The sequence below is a fragment of the Myotis davidii genome, unplaced genomic scaffold (assembly GCF_000327345.1).
Source record: "Myotis davidii unplaced genomic scaffold, ASM32734v1 scaffold48, whole genome shotgun sequence".
NCBI lineage: Eukaryota > Metazoa > Chordata > Mammalia > Chiroptera > Vespertilionidae > Myotis > Myotis davidii.
Window position 1 is genome coordinate 552,563 of NW_006299393.1, and position 19,731 is coordinate 572,293.

The 19,731-nt window shown below is 38.9% G+C and overlaps 2 protein-coding genes and 1 long non-coding RNA gene across 10 annotated transcripts in view; 1 reads left to right on the top strand and 2 right to left on the bottom strand.

Annotated features, from left to right (window-relative positions):
- Positions 1–10,469, bottom strand: part of PCNP (PEST proteolytic signal containing nuclear protein) — a 19,336-nt gene extending 8,867 nt beyond the window's left edge. The window contains exons 1-4 of one of the 2 annotated variants that reach the window (XM_015571280.1): positions 10,382–10,469; positions 4,571–4,746; positions 4,333–4,495; positions 355–429 (exon numbers count right to left, since the gene is read on the bottom strand). In XM_015571280.1, the coding sequence (XP_015426766.1) occupies positions 355–429; positions 4,333–4,495; positions 4,571–4,626 (294 nt within the window). In that variant the 5' untranslated portion in view covers positions 4,627–4,746; positions 10,382–10,469. Of the gene's footprint in view, positions 1–354; positions 430–4,332; positions 4,548–4,570; positions 4,747–10,381 lie in introns of both variants that reach the window. The other variant, XM_006774968.2, reaches the window with a different exon arrangement.
- Positions 10,463–12,724, top strand: LOC107184866. 3 transcript variants are annotated; one of them, XR_001515767.1, is made up of 4 exons: positions 10,463–10,695; positions 11,326–11,395; positions 11,731–11,937; positions 12,199–12,724. It is a non-coding gene; the product is annotated as an uncharacterized LOC107184866 (long non-coding RNA). The 3 variants fall into 3 exon arrangements; XR_001515769.1 differs by having other exon boundaries at positions 10,463–10,574; XR_001515768.1 differs by lacking the exon at positions 11,326–11,395.
- A 3,326-nt stretch (positions 12,725–16,050) lies between these two features.
- TRMT10C (tRNA methyltransferase 10C, mitochondrial RNase P subunit) overlaps positions 16,051–19,731 on the bottom strand; it is a 4,884-nt gene continuing 1,203 nt past the window's right edge. For 2 of the 5 annotated variants that reach the window (XM_006774972.2, XM_006774973.2), the window contains exon 2: positions 16,051–17,554. In XM_006774972.2, the coding sequence (XP_006775035.1) occupies positions 16,289–17,542 (1,254 nt within the window). In that variant the 5' untranslated portion in view covers positions 17,543–17,554 and the 3' untranslated portion in view covers positions 16,051–16,288. Of the gene's footprint in view, positions 17,555–19,662 lie in introns of all 5 variants that reach the window. The other 3 variants (XM_006774975.2, XM_006774971.2, XM_006774970.2) reach the window with 3 other exon arrangements.

A 19,731-nucleotide genomic window follows, 5' to 3' on the forward strand; every position in this document is an offset into this window, starting at 1 on the left:
TGCAAGCTCAGAGGCCAGCAAGGCAGTCTGGGAACACTGGTTTCCTCCGTCACTGAAGCAAGCAAGCCTCATGTTAGCTTCAAGCTGCCTGGCTGCCAGCCGCCATCTTGGCTGGCAGTTAATTTGCATATCTCGCTGATTAGCCAATGGGAAGGGTAGTGGATGTACGCTAATTACCATGTTTCTCTTTTATTAGATAGGATAGAAATATCCAGATTTCACAGATGTCTCACACAAAGAAACTGATCAGAGTTGCAAAGGAAATTCACTAGTACCATTAACACAACCTATAATCTGCCACTAACATCTTTCTTAAAGAACTGGTTAAATAAACAAAACTGGGTGTCAACTTACATCTTCATCTTCATTAAAAGCTGCTGCTACTGAAAGGGTTTTTGGAGCAAGAGTTGGAACAGTTTCTTTAGGTTTCTGAAGAAAAAACATATTAAAGAGTAAGACATAACATCTACACAGGCTTAATGATATAAATAATTTATCATCAAATATTAAACTTTATGTTTTCATAGAAATAGTAAAAAAACTCAGAAAAAACTTTGGACAAATCCATTCTTTCTTTCTGAAAATGTGGGTTATCAATGGGTAGCTTTTTACTTTATTGTCCATTTTTTCCCTCTTATAAAAGATTTCCTAGTTAGGACCTATAATTTTGTATCATTTAGCTAAGGGGCACCTGGGACAGGTAAGAGAAAATTATCAGTATTACTTTCCCATTGTAACATTAAAATTAAGTAGTGCACCTTGGGAACATAAAAGACACCAAGGCTCATCTTTCCACTAGCTAGCTTCCTGCCCTATAGCCTTTATGCATGCCTCACTCATAGCATCTCTTCTAATCTGTCTGAAGTAAATTGTCCTCAGTATCTCCAATCCTCACCACCCATTCAATCTTCAACCCACTGCAATTTGGCTTCCTCCCTTACCATTCTCCATGATTCCTCACTCAACTAGAATCTGGTGACCCTGATTATATAATCACTAATGACAAGTGTGCTATTTTTGACTCTAATCATCAGTTCCTTTTTTGCATTTTATTTTCTTTTTAATTACATTTTATTGATTTCAGAGAGGAAGGGAGAAGAGATAGAAACATCAATGATAAGAGGGAATCATTGATTGCTGCCTCCTGCACGCCCCACACTGTGGGTCAAGCCTGCAACCCGGGCATGTTCCCTGACTGGGAATCGAACTGTGACCTCCTGGTTCACAGCGACACTCAACCATAGACATGCTGGCTGGGCACCAGTTCTTTTTTTAAAACACCCCTACCTTGCCCAGCTGGTGCTGCTCAGTGTTTAAGCGTCCACCTATGAACTAGGAGGTCAAGGTTCGATTCCCCGTCAGGGCACATGCCCAGATTGTGGGCTTGATCCTCAGTGGGGTTTGCAGGAGGCAGCCGATCAATGATGCTCTCTTATCACTGATGGTTCTCTCTCTCTCTCTCCCTTCCTCTCTGAAATCAATAAAAATACATTTTAAAATAAAACACCCCTACCTTTGCCTCTGTGACACTGTTTTTTATTGGCGATTTTCCTAATTCTCTGACCTTTTATTCTCTTTTCTCCCTCCTGTCCTGCTTCAAATGACAGGTACCCTAAATTCTGTCCTTAGTGACCTTTCCTTCTCTATTCTCCCCTGATCAACTCTATCCATCCCAAACCAAGTATGTCAAACTCCCCCACCTTCTAATCCTTTGTACAGAGTGATATATATGGTGATGTTTCTAAAATGCAAAATCATTTAAGTACCAATACTCCTTATAATGTTCTATGGCTCTGCTAGAACCTAAAGAATGAAGCCAAATTACATTATGGAATTCAAGTCCTTTATGATTTGATCCTATGGTCTCATTTTGAGGGCTTTCTATCTTGTATTCACCTTCCAAACACTTTCCAAGTACAATTTCCTGAATGTACTGTATGGCTTCATATATAAACTGCTTTTACATGAAATTCCTTTTATCTGAGATGCCCTTTGCCTCCTGCCTGCACTTAAGGCAAACTCAAACATCACTTTATAAGTGAAATTTTCTCTGACCTGCAACAAAATTAACCATCCCTTCTTCTATCACACACACAAATATTTTTATAAACAATATTTGCTTCTGAAGGAATAAGAAATGTTCATTTGGAGATTATGCATAGTGACTCTAGAAACACCCTTCAATCTTTTAAAGAAGTCATGTATTTGTTGTAGGTACAACATAAGACACCAGGTAAGTATTTGCTGGTTAATCGGACTATCTTTTCACATCACATAATCAACAATTCCAACTATTTCTTATATCTTACATCTCTACCCCCCAAGAAAATTATGTTTGCACTATCAGTTATTTTATAAAAATAGGTTTTTGTTTTCCAAAGATTAGTTTTACTGAGTAGGCTTTTTCAAACACAACCCTCCCATCTAATTTAATCAGGCATTACTAAATTGCTAAGTGTGAATTAGGGATAATATATCCAATTTAAGGGGTGTGTTGAACCATAGTAAAATTTATTATCAAGGGGAACATCTGTATAAGAAGTTTACATTAGAATACATTTTTAATCACTATAAAAAAAAAGTAAGTTTTGCCTTAACCATTTTGGCTCAGTGGATAGTGTCGGCCCTCAGACTGAAAGGGTCCCAGATTCGATTCTGGTCCAGGGCACGTGCAGGTTCCCTAGCTCCATCCTAGCTCCCATTGGGGTGCATTTGGGAGGCAACCAATTGGTGTGTCTCTCTCATTTTGATGTTTCTCTCTCTGTATCTCCCTCTCCCTTCCACTGGCTCTAAAAAATATATCATTGGGTGAGGATTAAAAACAAAAAAAAATTTATGCAGATAAGTCTATGCAGCTTAAAAAAAAAGATTAAACAAAATAATCAGTTCTGATAGGGAGACAAGTCTTAAGTAATGAAGTTACAAGCTGAATGTCTTGATGGAAGTGGGAGTTCTGAGAAATGGTAGCTTTTAAAATTAGCAGCGTGGGTCACACTTATAGTAGAAACTTGATCCATATCAGATTTAAAGATCTTTGAATGAACAGCTAATGCAGAAAAAAGCTGTATGCATCTAGCAACTGAGCATTAATTTTCACAGAAAAGATATGAATAAACTCAAAAGCAATTTTAGGATTTTTCTCCTTACACAAGAATGTAACTATTTTCTAAAGCTGATAGCAATATAACATATAAATAACTTTTCTTCTTAAAGAAGAGATCTATTTGGATAAACCATATAAAATAGTTATAGTCAAATTTCTAAACTTCATATGCTTCAATCTAATATTTCAAATACTTTCCAGCTACTCCATCATTCGTAAGTATTGATTCATGGTTTAAATAAGGGATCAAGCCCTGCCAGTGTGGCTCAGTGGCTGAGCAACGACCTATGAACCTGGAGGTCATGGTTCAATTCCCGGTCAGGGCACATGCCCAGGATGTAGGCTGGATTCCCAGTGTGGGGTGTGCAGGAGGCAGCCTATCAGTGATTCTCTCTCATCATTGGTGTTTGTTTCTTTCTTTTCTTTTCTTTTTTCATCATCATTGATGTTTCTATCTTCCTCACCCTTCCTCTCTCGGAAATCAATAAAAATATATTTTAAAAAAAACACACATGCATAAAAAAACCCTACAAGGAATGAAAAGTTGATCTGTAAGGAACTGTCACAGGATATCAATGAAGGTCCTTGTGCACCTCCAAAATAAGATAATCAGGAAGCTCTTCTTATCAAGGAATATTTTCTAATATTAACGTTTTAAGATAAAACAATTTCTAGAGATATTATTTTTAATATTACTAGAATTGAAAGATATGAAAAATAAGCTAATATTCTTCCTGAAAAAATTTTAAGAGGCTTTGCTCAACTTAGGAAAATTCCAAGCTATTACTTGTAGTTGTTTCTTATATTCCAAACCTTTTTAAAATAAAACTTTATTAAGATATAGTTCGCCCTAACTGGTTTGGCTCAGTGGATAGAGCATCGGCCTGCGGACTCAAGGGTCCCAGGTTTGATTCCAGTCAAGGGCATGTACCTTGGTTGTGGGCACATCCCCAGGAGGGGGTGTGCAAGAGGCAGCTGATTGATGTTTCTCTCTCATTGATGTTTCTAACTCTCTATCCCTCTCCCTTCCTCTCTGTAAAAAATCAATAAAATATATTAAAAAAAAAAAGATATAGTTCATCCAGGTCTTTCTTGAACATGGAGCTAATAACTCCTTAAATACCTATAGGTACACTTTTATACTTAATTTACCTAACTCAGTGAAAGCAGGTTTCCAAAACAAATTCTTAAGACCCATTACGAATATCATATATAAAATAACAACTCACACTGGATCCAAGTTTGATGGATATGGCGGAGGCTTTCTTTGTCGTCTGACTACCTATGGCAAATCCAAACTTGGATATCTTTGTAGGCTTTGTTGGGAGGTCTGCAGCTTCTTCTTCAGCTGATCGCTTCTCAGCGCTGCGACTGGAACTTTCCCCTCCATTACTGGAAGAAACAGTCTTAGTTTTCACAGGTTTTTCTGCTTCTTCTTCAGGTCCTGGTGAAGTCGAAACAACTTACCAAGATGAGCTATTTTTACTGAGCAGACTGACGGGAGCAGCAACCTCAAAAAGCATCGTTATAAGGAAGATACCTCTGCAGTTGTCACCTACTGACCCAACAGTCTCTTCCACTGTTTGTTAGAGTATACAACAGGAACTGAGATTGTGGCAGTAGAAGAGGCTCCCATGAATTAACTAGCATAAAATACAGAGCAATTTAAAATTATAAACAGAGTTCACAGAAAGTAAAGACCCTTCAACTAAACAGTTAAGTTGTACAATAATCTAGTTATTTGTGAGATTTTGTTTAGAAATTAAGGTCTGTAAATTGTTCTACACAAACTAGTTTGTGAACAATTAGTCACATCATAGGATAATACATTTGACTAATAAGTTCCAATATTCTTCAATAATGTACTATTAGTTATATGAAGTACCTAATTATAAACAGCCATTATTACCTGAACTACAATGTTAATAAAGCCTGGAATAACTTTCTTGAGTGATGTGTTCCTCATGTACATCTCACACAATCTTTACTTGTAAAGGAACTTTAAAGAAGACTACAAAGGTTATCACCCTTTGAGTATTTCTCCTCTGAAAGCTTGGTTATTATCACCTGTTTTAAGTTACCCTTAAGAGCTTTTAACAATCCTAATTGGATAGGGGGTAATGTGGGGATAAGGACACATATGAAGTAACTTAATCAATAAAAAAATAAAAATAAAAAAACCTTAGCAAAAAAGAGTTTAATGGGTTACCCCTTGGGCCCCTCCTTATGTGGGAGTCTGTATTTGCTCCCAATAAATTTCCACTCTTTTCATCTACATATATGTAAAAAAAAAAAACCCACAAAAAAACCCAATCATACTTAGGTTTCTACATTATTTTTAATCATGAAAGAAAGATGAGCTAATTATAATTTCCAACAGTAGAAAGCATGCAAACAAGATGTTTTTCAGTAATTTTGCTCCTGTTTGCATTAATAAATGATGAAATGAGTTCACATTTTGAATATCTCAGATATGTAATACAAGGCTATTTAAGAACATATTGGGAGGTAAGACAGAAGGCTGGCTATTATTAAAATTCGTATTTTCTTCCCCCAGTTTGCCAGGTGTTTTTGCCGCCACTGTGCGCATAGGAATTTGTTCATAGTTTTTTTTTTAAACTATAGTCCGGTCCTCCAACGGTCTGTGAGGGACAGTGAACTGGCCCCCTGTTTAAAAAGTTTGAGGACCCCTGCTCTAAGAGATAGCTCTGACAATTGTTAAGAAACAGTACAAAAAGCTTGAATGCAGGGGAAGGGAGGAAATTAAACACAGACTGATAAGTAATTGATTAAAAAAGGGTAGGCTATATATCTCAATCTATATAATTTGGAATTGTAGAGTCTCTAGTTAATAAGCACTTTGAACAGAACATCTGATTTTGTTGAGAGGAAAAATAACTCTTAATTTCCTTTGGACAAGGAGTGAGAGTTGTAATGACAATGTAGGAAAGAAATTAAGCAGGATTAGATTTTGGGATTTCCCCAGGAGGTGCCATTTACTTACTCAGATATGAAATTACAAAAGTACCTGAAGAAAGAAAGATTACTATTCAATAGCTAAAATGCAGAACTCAATTTAGAATTTCTTTAAAAAAAATATAATGTATGTGGTGGTTGCGAGAGGGAAGTGGGGAGATGGAAAAGGGGGCCTCAATATATGGTGACAGATTTGACTTTGGGTGGTGGGCACATGGTACAATATACAGATCTTGTAACACAGAAACCCACATCTGAAACCTATATGGTTCATGTCGACCCAATAAATTTAAATTAAAAATAAATTTTAAAAAGGATTATGTAAAGTTTTTTCAAAGTCTAAGTTTATAACTAAAATAGTTTATGCCAAATTATATTCTGCTTTCTATTTATAGTTTTTTATTGTTTAAAGTATTACATGTCCCCCTTTTTCCCTGATTGACCCCCCCAGCGACTCCCACCCCCAAGGGCAAACCCCCATCTATTTATAATTTTAATCATGTATAACATTTACAGTAAACCCAAACAGTGATAACTTCTCTGTGACTGATACACAGCTAAAATTGAAAACTCTTCAAATTAGAATATATAGAAATTCTGAAAATAAATAAAAACAAATAGTGCAAAGAACATTTAGTTTTAATTGTAGTATAACTGCTCTTTGAATTGGGACTCAAGTGTTATATAATTAGTCAAGATTTCCTGTTCTTTTAAAACCCATCTTTACCTAATTCTAGGTCTCCTGTTATCCAGAAAGTATTTTTGAAACAAAAAATAACCTTCAAAAATTAAAGCATAAATAATGATAAGTGAAAATATAATCCTTACTACAATATTAATAACATTAAGTGTGATAACTAGCTGAACTAGTAATGTGCTAATACAGGGAACACAATAGTATCTGTCCAATTGCATCATGCTATAGGGAAGAGATTTCTAGAGACTGCTCTAGAAAAAGGTAGCATGAAAAGGGGAGCTGGGAAAACTATTATTAAGTAAGTAATCAACTGGCAGCAACTCAATTATATTCACATTTGTATTTTTGTCATCTGAAGAAGCAAACTATTAAGACCACCTACATCTCAGATGCACACTGAAGATTAAAGCATACTATGTCTATTAGGTCATTTTCACACATGGCTGATTCCAGATCAGCAATTTGTTTTTGGATATAAAAAACTAGCCTTGCTCACTCTCAATAAGTTTGTTGTTGTTTTTTTGTAAGCAATTGTGAATACTCAGTAGCTTTAGAAACCATTTATTCTTCAATAAAAAGGCGGGGCGGGGGGGAGTGAAGGAAGGTGGATGCACTATTAGTACTCATTTCACTTTTGTGGACTGAACTGTTATTTTTTCATGCAATCCTCTTCTAACAATTATGTAGTAAGATACATGAAACATTTAGGAAATATAGCGAAATGAAATAAGCAATGATGTAAGGGGGAAATATGACAGCCAAATCTATGTTATGATCAGTGTGATTATTATAATTTCTGCAATTATAGAGAGCTCATTAGAACATTATTTCAACCTAATGTAAGCTTTGAAACATACCATTAAAAATCAACATCAATTCTTAATTCTATTAAGTGCTTTCCTTTAAACACAACATGTGCTACTTAATATTTAGGGGTTTTAATAAAAACTGCTGTTTTCAATCTATTTAATGAGATGTTTTCTATTTTGAGACTGGAAAACAAAAATTTGAATGACCAAAGATTTTTGAAAATTTTTGGCAATGTGATTTATATTTTAAAAGATGAATAAGTATATGGTCAACTTTTTAAAAATAAAATAATGTATAACAAAACATGGACAGTTATATCAAACTACTGTGTTTTTTATCAAGGGATATTTTAATAAAAGGGATTTTATCTAATTTATATTCATTCTGAACAAAGTGTGTTGATTAGTTAATATGAAATTAAATTACACATTGTACAAACATTCCCCCCCCCCCCATTGAATGGTTGGGGAGAGGAGTGCCTTGGGGCATAAAGGTATCTTACTTTCAAAAAAATTACCTATTAAGAAAGTAAGTTTAGGGGTATCCTTCATGACCCATTTACACACAGGTAGCTCTTCGCCTGAAAAAAGGGTACAGAGCCATCTCTCTAAAAGATTAAATGAGAACATATTCAAGACCTATAGCCTGGCATAATAAATGTCAATTTCATTAGATAGATCTTAGATATCCTGAAATGGCCATGATTATGATATGAATAGCTCTTCACTAAAATTTCTATTTATTTCAAGGAGATACAAAAATTCAGCCATGCCCTAAACCGTTTGGCTCAGTGGATAGTGTGTCAGCCTTCGGAATGAAGGGTCCCCGGTTCGATTCCGGCATATACCTTGGTTGCCGGCACATCCCCAGTAGGAGGTGTGCAGGAGGCAGCTGATCGATGTTTCTCTCTCATCGATGTTTCTAACTCTCTATCCCTCTCCCATCCTCTCTGTAAAAAATCAATAAAATATATTTTTTAAAAATCTACCTAAGGCCTCACCCTTAGCATTATCTCTCCTCTTCTCTTATTCACATAAATTCATGTTAACTACAAAAGTAATCACACAAAAAATACTTATACTTCCAATTTATTGGACTATTCAATAGGAATTAAAAATCAGAATATTCTCTAAATAAACCCTTAAAATAAACTTCATAGTATTTCAAAAACAGTGGCTACTGGCCACAAAATGAACAATTTAGCAATACCCACTCTATTAAATATTTTAACTATGATTCCTTTGTACAACTTCATTATAAATACCTGACATTAGCCCAGCTGGTGTGTCTCAAAGGTTGAACATCAACCTATAGAACCAGGAGGTCACAATTTGATTCCTGGTCAGGCATATGCCTGGGTTGTGGGATTGATCCCCAGTGAAGAGTGTGCAGGAGGCAGCTGATCAATGATTCTCTCTCATCATTGATGTTTCTATTTCCCTCTCCCTTACTCTCTGAAATCAATAAAAATATATTTTAAAAAAACAGCTAACATTAAAAAATGGTTTATATGTGCCCTGGTTGGTGTGGCTCAAAAAAAGCCAGTTTAAAAGCTAGATAAGATTCTTTAGGCTATCGATTTTTCTTCTTCAAATCACTAATTTTTAAATGTAACTTTACTCGATACTTTCCAAGACAATTTTTGAAGGGAAAAAAGCCCCTAATGAGATAGTAAATAACCAGGGGAGAGGAGAGGGAGCAGTATGGCTCCACTAATACCACTGTACCTATTTTTTAAAAAGGAAACTGTGGGTCCAAAGTAACTGAACAATTACACTTTTCTCAAGGCAGTTCACATTCAACATCCTATTAACAGTTGTTAATAGCTGCCTTCAAATGCCATCAATGTCCTGTATTTTCTCATATGAAATACTGTCAGGAAGAAGAACTGGAGGGAGCTGGGGAGTAATGCTGAAAACGTTCTGAAGATACTACTATCAGCTCGCACGTGTTCAATTAGGTGCCTTGTTACGACAAAGGGAGGCTGGAGGCGTTACGTTTCTTTTCCCGAAAGCACGAGACATGAACGTACAGGGGCGGAGGGGACAAAACCAAGCCAGCCTGCGTGCACATCGCAACAAAATACAGGAAGAGTTACACGAGCCGCTGCTGGCACCTAAGCATCTGGCCCGCAGACAGCTGGCGACAGCCTGACTCGGAAAAGGCAGACACCCCAAAGCCGGGCAACCAAGCCCTAACCCTGAACCCCGCAGCCGCAACCAGCCGGCGGGCAGACAAAGGTTTCCTTCCCCGTTAACTCCGCCGCCTCCACCCCGCCCGGGACAGGGTCAGTATTCGGCTGGAAAATAAAGGGAAGGGGGAAAAGGCCGGAGCCGTCCACCCTCCCCAGACGACCCGCTAGGTGTAACCGAGAGGGCGGCACCGTCGGAAACTTGGCGAGCGGCCGGCTCCCGCGGCCGCCGGCGGAGACTCCCACCGAGTGCGCCTGTGCGCGCTGAGATGCGCGTCTCCAGGGTGGCGGTAGCGCCTCCCGCACCGCCGCGCCGGGTCGCACCCGAGTTCCGTTCCCCTTTCTAGCGCCCATCTCCCTTCTCCTCGGAGGCGGGGCCTCCGGGGAGCCAGGAGGTGATGAACTGGGGCCGACTATCCGCCGTCCAGGAGGCGATGCGGGCCCTGATCCCCGCGGGCCGCGCCGGGCGTGCCCAGGGTTCATCTGGGCCCAGCACCTGGCTGGCGAGCGCCAGGTCCGCCCATTCCCGCCGCCCTCCACCCCGGGAGCTCAAAGAAAGACCCAGAGCATCCCGCTCAGCCCGCGACGCTGGGGTTGTGTTCACCTCCGGCGGCTCCAGCTCGCTGCGGCGTCTCCGGCTTCTCCTCTCCCGCCTTCCCGTCCGCCATCTTCCCCGCCGCGGCCTCCCTGCAACCACGCCAAGGACGTCACGGCCCCGCCCAGTAACCATGGAGACGCGGCGCCGCGGGCGGGGCGGCAGCCTAGAGCGGCCCCGGAGAGTGAAAACGGAACTGCAGGTGACTTCGGAGCCCAGCCGCCTCTGAAGGGAGGGCAGGGAGGGCGGGGAGGATGCGCGCCCCGTGAGGACTGGTGCGGGCTTTTCACGAGATATCGGTTTTGTTTTCACGGCGCAGAGAGGTGAGGGGAGGGGTGCATATCAGATATTTACATTACGACTCATAACAGTAGCAACATTGCAGTTAATGAAGTAGCAATGAAAATAATTTTATGGTTGGGTCACAACATGAGGAACTGTATTTAAAGGGCCAGAAGGTTGAGAACCACTGGTCAGTAAGGTTTCTGCATACTGGGGTGTAGTTGCAGCGTAAGCTAGCTGGCTCCTTCGTGTTGGTGTTGCTGGATCGCCTTGCCTACCCACAGAAAAAAATATATAAGGCCGTATTTTTCGCTACTTAAGTGGGGGGGAAATTAGCGTTTATTGAGCGCCCTCTTGTGTTAGACACTATTTCGTTGGCTCCCCAGGAGAGTTCAATGCGGAATTACCCTCTTTATTGTGAGTTGAGGCCAAAAAGTAATTTGCCCAAGGACACGGTAGCCAGGTGGTAAAACCACTGTTTCTAAATTTAGGCTGCCGTTTCTGTATCAAGTTAACAGAAGTGACTTTATTAAGGGGGGACAGCAGTGATTTCTGCCTGGCTTAAAAATCTTTAGTGGAGCCCCAAGTGTTTGCAGAATGAAGTCCAAGCGTTATATTGGGCCCAGTCTAACTTTTCAGCCTCATTTTCCCTTTTTTCCTATATTATACAGCCCTTTTGCTATACAGGGTTTATTCCTTGCCTAGGGAACTGGAGTTTCCGGGTTTGCCCTACAATATACAGTGAGTATTACAGAAACTAGTCTTAAGGAGTCAGAATTTGGGTTTGAATACCCTGATCCATCCCTTATTGGCTGAGTAAATCTTGAGTGTTTCTTACTGTCAACAGGACCTACATTTCCTTTTCTGTAAAATAGAAATAATAGTGTCTCCTCAAAGGGCGGTCATGAGGACTAAGTGAGATGATTTCTATATAGCATTGTTCGGTAACTTTATGCTTCCTTTAGTATGTGTTAAAAAAAAAAAAGTGGTTTCCCTACAAAAAAAATACATGGCTAAAGTTCTTTGACAACAGAAACCTTTATTCACAACAGAGACCATTATTTTTTTCTTCACAGCACTTTGTACTGTGCATTTCGTATATGAACGGTGCTCAGTGTTTGTGATTGGATGACTCCTCAGGTTCCAAGCCTAGAGAATGGAGAACAAAAGTATACCTCCTGACAAAAGCAGCGTGGTTTGGTGACTGGGTGATTTGAAGTCCTGGTCCACCATTTATGACAGTATATGTAAACGTGCCCAGCACAATATTTTACATAGAGCAGGTAATTAATTCATGTTTGTTTTATTTTCCCCAGGTGTAATCTTCACAAGCTATTTAATCACGGAGACTCTCACTTTTGAAGAGACATACAGATGAGACTTTTTAATGTGAAATTATGAATTTATAGATACTAGTTTTTTTTTTCTAATCCTCACTCAAGGGTATGTTCCTATTGATTTAGAGAGGGAGGGAGGGAAGAGAGAAACTAGTACCACTTATTGCCATCTGACATTGTATATATTTGTTTGTCTCCTTTCTGCAGAATTTCATATCCATGAAGGCTGGGACTGCTTTGTGCACTGTATCAACATCCACATCCCAACATCTAAAATACTTCTGGGCCCCTACTAGGTTCTCAATTAATATTTGCTGAATGAATGAATGAGCCAGTGAAGAAGATAAGCTGCCCTAGATTGAGAAAAACAATGGCTGTGATATGGAAACCAAGGAAGAAGTATTTTAAGGAGGAAAGTGTTCCGTAGATGTGCCATGGAAATGGCCACTGAATCTGGCTGGAAACGATATGACTGATGTAAGCACAAAGCAGGTCACAGGGTTATCAAGCAGTGCTATAGAGTTGCACTGGTCAGTGTGGCAGCCACTAGCTGCATGTGACTATTAAGCATCTGAAATGCTTGCGTAAAGCACTGGCTTAAATATAACAAAGTTCAACTGGGTAATATTGTAGGGGTAATAGTAGCCAAGTATGGCTGGGTAGCCCAGTTGGTTAGAGCATGGTCCCAATGCACCAAGCTTTCAGTTCGATCCCCAGTCAGGTATATGCAAGAATCAACCAATGAATGCATGAATGTTTCCCTCTCTCTAAAATCAATTAAAAATAAATTGTTTTAATTATTAAAAGCTGGGAAGTTGGTGGCATGTTTGATAAAAGCAATAAAGGAGAGCATTTCAAGTGGCATTCATAAAAACATGTCTGTAATAGGTAAGAGGCAAAGACAATTAGAACATAAGCAACAAAAGTTGCCTTTAAAGAGGAAGAATACTATAGAATAAATTATTGGTTGTCTGAGATAGAAAAGCCAATCTTTCCTCGTTAGTGCCGGGAAGTTAGGCCATATAGTTTGGAGAAATTGAAACAGCATCTGAGGTTCTGCTAAGTTCCAAATTCTAAAAAATTTGGAAAATTAAAATCTGAGTTCAAACTGGATGAGCTTGCCATTGTGATTTATATACATAAGAGAAAAGCAGTCTTAGAAATCAGTTACTGCTTGCCCATTTGGAAAGGTTTTTTTTCTTTTTTGTTAATCCTCACCTGAAGATTTTTCAAGGCTGGGAGAAAGGGGGAGAAGAAGGAAAGGAGGGAGGAACATCAATGTGAGAGGCACATTGATTGGTTGCCTCCCTCACATGCCCTGGTGTGGGGCAGGGATGGAACCTGCAACCTAAGACCCTTTGGTCTAAGGGCCAACACTCTAAAGGCTGAGCTACACCAGCCAGGACAAGGGTTTTTTTCTTTAAATTCCAGTGATGCATTACTGAAATAACAGCATATTGTTACACAGAAATAAGAATGTACTTCTTAAAGGGATACAATAACTTGTATATACTACTAGAAATTTCATGCACTCCAATGACATTCAATCTGAATAGACAGTCTGAGTATTTACTTAGCACTTATGTGCCAGACACCATTTTAAATATTTTGAGTCAAGAATTATTTCTAATCTTTTTGTGAATGAGGATAACAAATTTCAAGAGATTAAGCAATTTAAGCAATGTCAGAGCCTATGAGGGTGGAGCTGGAACCCTAGGAGCAAGGCTGGGAGACTACTGAGGTGCTCCTAGGACCCTGGTTTGCCTTACTATAGTGCTGGTCCTGCCAGGGAATCTTAACCTTATTCTTGTTTTAGAAAATATATTTTTTTATATTTTATTGATTTTTTACAGAGAGGAAGGGAGAGGGATAGAGAGTTAGAAACATCGATGAGAGAGAAACATCAATCAGCTGCCTCCTGCACACCCTCTACTGGGGATGTGCCCACAACCAAGCCCTTGGCCGGAATCGAACCTGGGACCCTTCAGTCTGCAGGCCGACGACTATCTACTGAGCCAAACCAGTTAGGGCTTAACCTTATTCTTAACCTCTATGCTACTTTAACTTCAGTGTACCTCAAGCAGTTCAAGTATTAATGCTTTGCCACTTTAATAGGGTCTAACAGTTGAAATTCATATCACACTTACCATCAATTCTAAATTTACACATCACTTCCTCAAGGACCTTCCTGATCCCAAGTTTAGGTTTTTCCACTGCATTTTATTCTTATAATTTATAGGCTAAAAGCTGGAACTTTAAAGTCAGATCTTTTGAAATGATACTTAAAGGCTGAATTATTTTGAGTAAATTTTCCTTATCTGTAAAAAAGGTATTAATAATAGTACCTGTAACTTAGTTGTTTAAATAATTCATGTAAACTGCATTCTGTTCAGCACAAAGCAGGTACTTAGTATTTGGTAAAAGTTAAGCACTACTTTAAGAAATTTATGGGATAGCACCTTATGCGAATTTTCAGTTCAGAAACTAGGTAAAAATGCTTGGCCATACATCTCTATTTCCCATGTTTTAAAAAATGTTAATGGTGCAGGTAGTCTACATGAATATGATTCCTAAAGTTCATTTCTTAGGAAACAAGCACATATTTTCTCAAGTATATTAGAACTCATTAGGTAGTGAGTGGCAGAAACCCAGCTCAAACTGGCTTAGGCAAAGGGAGAGTTCATTAGATACCAGGGTATCACACAAGGTTTTTTACAACCAATAAAGGCTAAAGGAAATCGATAGCTAGACTTCAGAGACATTTGGAGGCAGAGATTTGAACAGCTCTAGAAATTGGTCTTATTTCTGTGGGTAAACTTCACTCTCTCCTGGCTTCTTTTCATAGACAAGGACACATACCATCAATTGTACAACATCCTGTTGAAGTCCACCACCGGAAAGGAACTAACAAGGGCTGTCTTAGTTCTCAAGTTCAAAAATCCTGGAAAAGTGTTGTGACTGGCCTATCTTAAAGTCAGATGCCCGTCACTAAGCTTGAGTGAGGTGTCTCCTTTGAGATGATCAGTTGTAGCCAGGAGAGCCAGGTTTGTAAAAATAGGAAAACTTCCATTCAATCACATGGCTGGAGAAAAAGAACTATTTCCTACAAAAGGAAAGCCATATACATCACAGTAGCAAAGTGCTGTATGTCACACTTATCAAATAAGCCCTTATCTTTTAAAAGGAAATGTGTTTGCCCCCAAACCCCATTTTCTTTTTTAAATGTTTTTACTGATTTCAGAGGGGAAAGAAGAGGGATAAAGAAATATCAATGAGAAACATGCATTGGCTGCCTCCTGCAAGACTCCCACTGAGGACTGAGGCCACAATCCGGGAATGTGCCCTGTGAACCAGTGACCTCTTGGTTCATAGGTCAATGCTCAACCACTGAGTAACCCCAGCCCGGCCCATTTTTCATTATACAGCTAAATCCCTGACGTACAAGGGATTGCTTAACCTTTTAATATCCAGTTAAACAATATACCTTAGTGCTTATGACATGCCCAGCACTGTACCAAATGTTGTTAGTAAGTGAATGACCACCTGAAGTTTAGAAATCTATAATTTTTTTTTTTAATTCTTACTCGAGGACATTTTTTCCATTGATTTTTAGAGTGGAAGGGAGGGAGAGAGACATCAACCAAGGTTCGGGACTGAGCCTTTGATCAGAATTGAACCAACAACCTTTCAGTTTGAGGGCCAACACTCTAACCACTGAGCAAACCCACAAGGTCTCCTCTATCAATGTTTGATGAAAGAATAGTTAACATGGCTAAAAGAACATTTAACCCCTTCCCTGGCAGAAACGTGTATACACGGTTGCACAAAATGTTCTTTTTCAGTCGTCGACGAGTATACTAAGAAAATATGGTAAAAAAATATGGTTTATAGGAAGATGAGTTACAAACTGTTTTCATAACCAGCATCAAAAATACTATATAGAACCAAAATAAAAAAATTAGTCTGAAAAAGAAACGTTTTTAACAAAAAAATTGTTGGGGAAGGGGTTAAGAAGGAAAACAGAGTCTGAGACGCAAGTATTCATAAAAAAGCCGTACCAATGATACAACTGTTTTACTGGGCTCAACAAACTTGAACAACTCTTTTTACTTTCTAAAATTCTTTTTATGTAAACAAAATATATTTCCAAAGTTTGCAGATATTTAATAAATTGGGGAAAGATACAATACTTGTTTGGAAAGACAACTCTTTAAAGAGCAAGTGAATTCCATTCAGGAAGAAACAAACAATTTCCAATCCATTTATTTCTTAAGCTATCAAATACTTCTTTTTCAAGTCACTTTTTCCGTGTGTATTTATTTAGAGAGCCTTTTGGAAATGAATTAATAGTCTTTTTTATTCTGTTGACCAATTCTTGAGGATGTTGAGAAACCTCCAGATAACCTGTATGTTTTCTCTTAGGAACAAACTTCAGAGCCTCCTCCCAACTACCAGTGTTTTTCAGACATAACAAAATACGTGTTACTTGATCTATGGTGAGATTTTTTGTACCAGTGTCCCACTGTAAATATTTATCTAACGGAAAGCATTCTGTTGCCAGATTCAGCCGTTTTGCCTTGGCTAGGGATGCGCCTGGCTGCATATTCTTATCAACAAAAGATCCTACTATATAAATTTTGTCATGCTTGAAAGTAGACATAACATTGGGAGAATCTGCAGTTAAATATATAATACTGTCCTTTGGAAATAAATCTACGTGAGACTTTTCTGTTGCTGTTAAAAGCAATTTGTTCCATTTTTCTCCATAACGTTTAATTAACTCTCTACGAAAAGGGCTATCTGGTTTAAGATTGCAGAAATGAATATGGAAAGGATCGACATCTCTTCTGTTCCATCCTTCACTTTCCAGAAGTTGAGAAACAGTATACTGCAGTTCTTTTGGTTTCATATAATCATCATAAGCCATGTCAAAAACCAAAGGTTGTCCAAACTGCATGGCCTGGGCACCCTTCCAGCCCATTGCTATGTCCATATTCCTATCCCAAAGTCGTAGAAATAGAAAGTCTTGCTGTTTATCTTGGTTAGTGGTTTCTAGCAGCTGGTCTTGTATTGCTTTTTCCCTTGCTGCTGCTTTCATTTCCTTTTTTATTTGCTTAGCTTTCTTCATTTTCTCCCTAAGATATAAATATTTTAAATATTTTTTTTTGGATGATTTAGAATCACATTCCATAATGGTTTTGAGCTCTTCTTCACTGATGTGTTCTGGTACTTCTCTGCCAAGCAATCTCCACATTTCAATCAATTCCCTAGTGGCAGCTACAGGATCTTCATCCTTGGCACTTGAGACTGTTGAAACACCTTGTTGCACACTAGATTTCATTGTAATTTTCCACCCATCCAATTCCAGCTGTTCAGGTGATGTATTTTCCTTTTTAGGATAGGATTCAGCTGGTATTTTGGAAGACATGTATCTGTTCAGAATCGTTGAATATAAAACCCTTCTCTTCTTATTAAGGGTAAATGGCACCAGAACTCTGGCAAAAGGTCTTATGAAGGTGATACCAATACTCATTTTGAGGAAAACAGGCATGTAAGAAAATCCCTATAAAAGAAGAAAAATGCCATGAAAAGTTAAAGATTAAAAAAACCCTCTAACTACAAGTATAAATTTGAGACATTCAAATACAATCAATTTCTTAAACACAAAGTGGAATCTTAGTACAGCTTTATTTGCTGCACCATTAATTTTTCCTAGACTCCTGTGGCCTAGAGTCTATGATCACTCACTAGCCAAAAATGTAAAACTTATTTAGGTTCTTATTTTAGACATGAATTTCACTATTGCTTTAGGCAAAAGAATACTCTGAATTTCCTTCAGGGCCCAGAAAATCAATATTACTAGGTAACAGTTATATAACACTAATGTGGCTAAGGTCATGTTGTTGTATTCTTCTCCATTCTATACTAACCCCGATACAGAGTGGGGCACCCACCCTGTACAGACCCTAACATAAGATCCGTACCATAGCCGAAACCGGTTTGGCTCAGTGGATAGAGCGTCGGCCTGCGGACTGAAAGGTCCCAGATTTGATTCCGGTCAGGGGCATGTACCAGGAAAAAATGATGTTTCTGACTCGCTATCTCTCTCCCTTCCTCTCTGTAAAAAATCAATAAAAAAAAAAAAAAGATCCGTACCATAAGCAACACGTGAAGACAAAAGGGCTGAAAAGTTACAGAATATGACAACTGGTAAAAAAGCACTTGGGAGCTTCTGTACCAAGGCTCTCACATTTTCAAAACAGAAATATAAAGAGATCTACTAATTTTAAGCAAACCTCCTTTCCCTAGTTCAGACTTTATTTTGCAGCAAATAATGTTATTGCCAAACAAAATGTCCAAAATGAAGGAAAATATACATAAGCTCCACAGTTTATCCTACAGGTCTGGGGTCCACAAGACAATGAAGACCCTTAAAGATGTGAAACTAGTGCCAGATTTGAAGGGGGTGGGGTGGGGTGGGGGCTGGGCGGAGAAGGAATTCAACTCTTTACAAAATGCAATTAAAATATTTGAAAATTTTCTTTAGTGACTCTCTATGCTCCTGAGTCTCTCCTTCCTCTGACCTGTCCTAAGCCTTTTTTTTTCAATCTATACATTTTCTCTATGGGGTTGGATTTCTCTCTGTGGCTTCAATCACCATGAATCAGAAGACACCTCAAATGCAACAAACTGAAATAATCTCTCTGCTTTGCCTTCCCAATCTGCTTCTCTCCCTGCACTGTTTTAGGGAGGGACACTGCTATCCCTTTACTTGCTGAAGCCAGAAACTGGGAGTCATTCGTTATTGTCCTCTCTCAAATCCATTTGAGTTACATTTATTTTACTTTCTAAATACTTCTTGAATCCATTCACTTCTTCTACCCCATTTTCTTTTCTTTCTCTCTCTCTCTTTTTTTAAGGGGTGAGGGAGAGACAGAGAAATATCGATGTGATAGAGACACATGGTTGCTTCCTAAATGCTCCCCAACTAGGGCTGAGCCTGCAACCAAAGTACATGCCTTGACTGGAATCGAACCCGGGACCCTTTGGTCCACCGGCCAGTGCTCTATCCACTGAGCAACCCGGCTAGGGCTGTTCAGACAACTTCTAAAGAAAACAACAACTTACTTTAGACTCCTTGGAATATTTAACTGGGAGTCCTCAAGAGAAACAATGATTTCAGAAAAAAAATTTTTAATTTTGTCTCTGTAACTAGTAAAGATTTTTGGGACAGCATAGAAATGAAAACCGAAAATATAAGAAAGTGAAAAAGGGTATTATTTTGGGAAACTGTTCTTGATCCAGATATTGTAGTATTTATAGTTTCTTTAATCACAGGGCTTCCTTTTTTTATTATGACTTAGAGAATGCTTTTTTTAGTTTCTGCAATCAAACCCAGGTAGATAAGACCTTACGTATTTAATACAGTGCATTACCCCTGTACAAACGGAAAAAATATAACATCTCTAGACCAATATGGCAGTTAATTTCTGTACAATGCCAACCCAGCACGGTACCACTGGGATACTTTCCCAGCTAAAGTTTACAAAAATTCAAAAAAAAAAAAAGTCACACATTATGCATCAACCTGGGCTTCCTCTGAACTGTGGGCCTTCGGAGCGCACATGCTCCGCTAAGTCTAGTCTCTGAACGGCCCCCGCGGCCTCCCACCTGCACGCACTCGGGAAGGCGACGAGAGACGCCCCTACCAGGACCGCAGGGACAGGGCTCCGCCGCTGA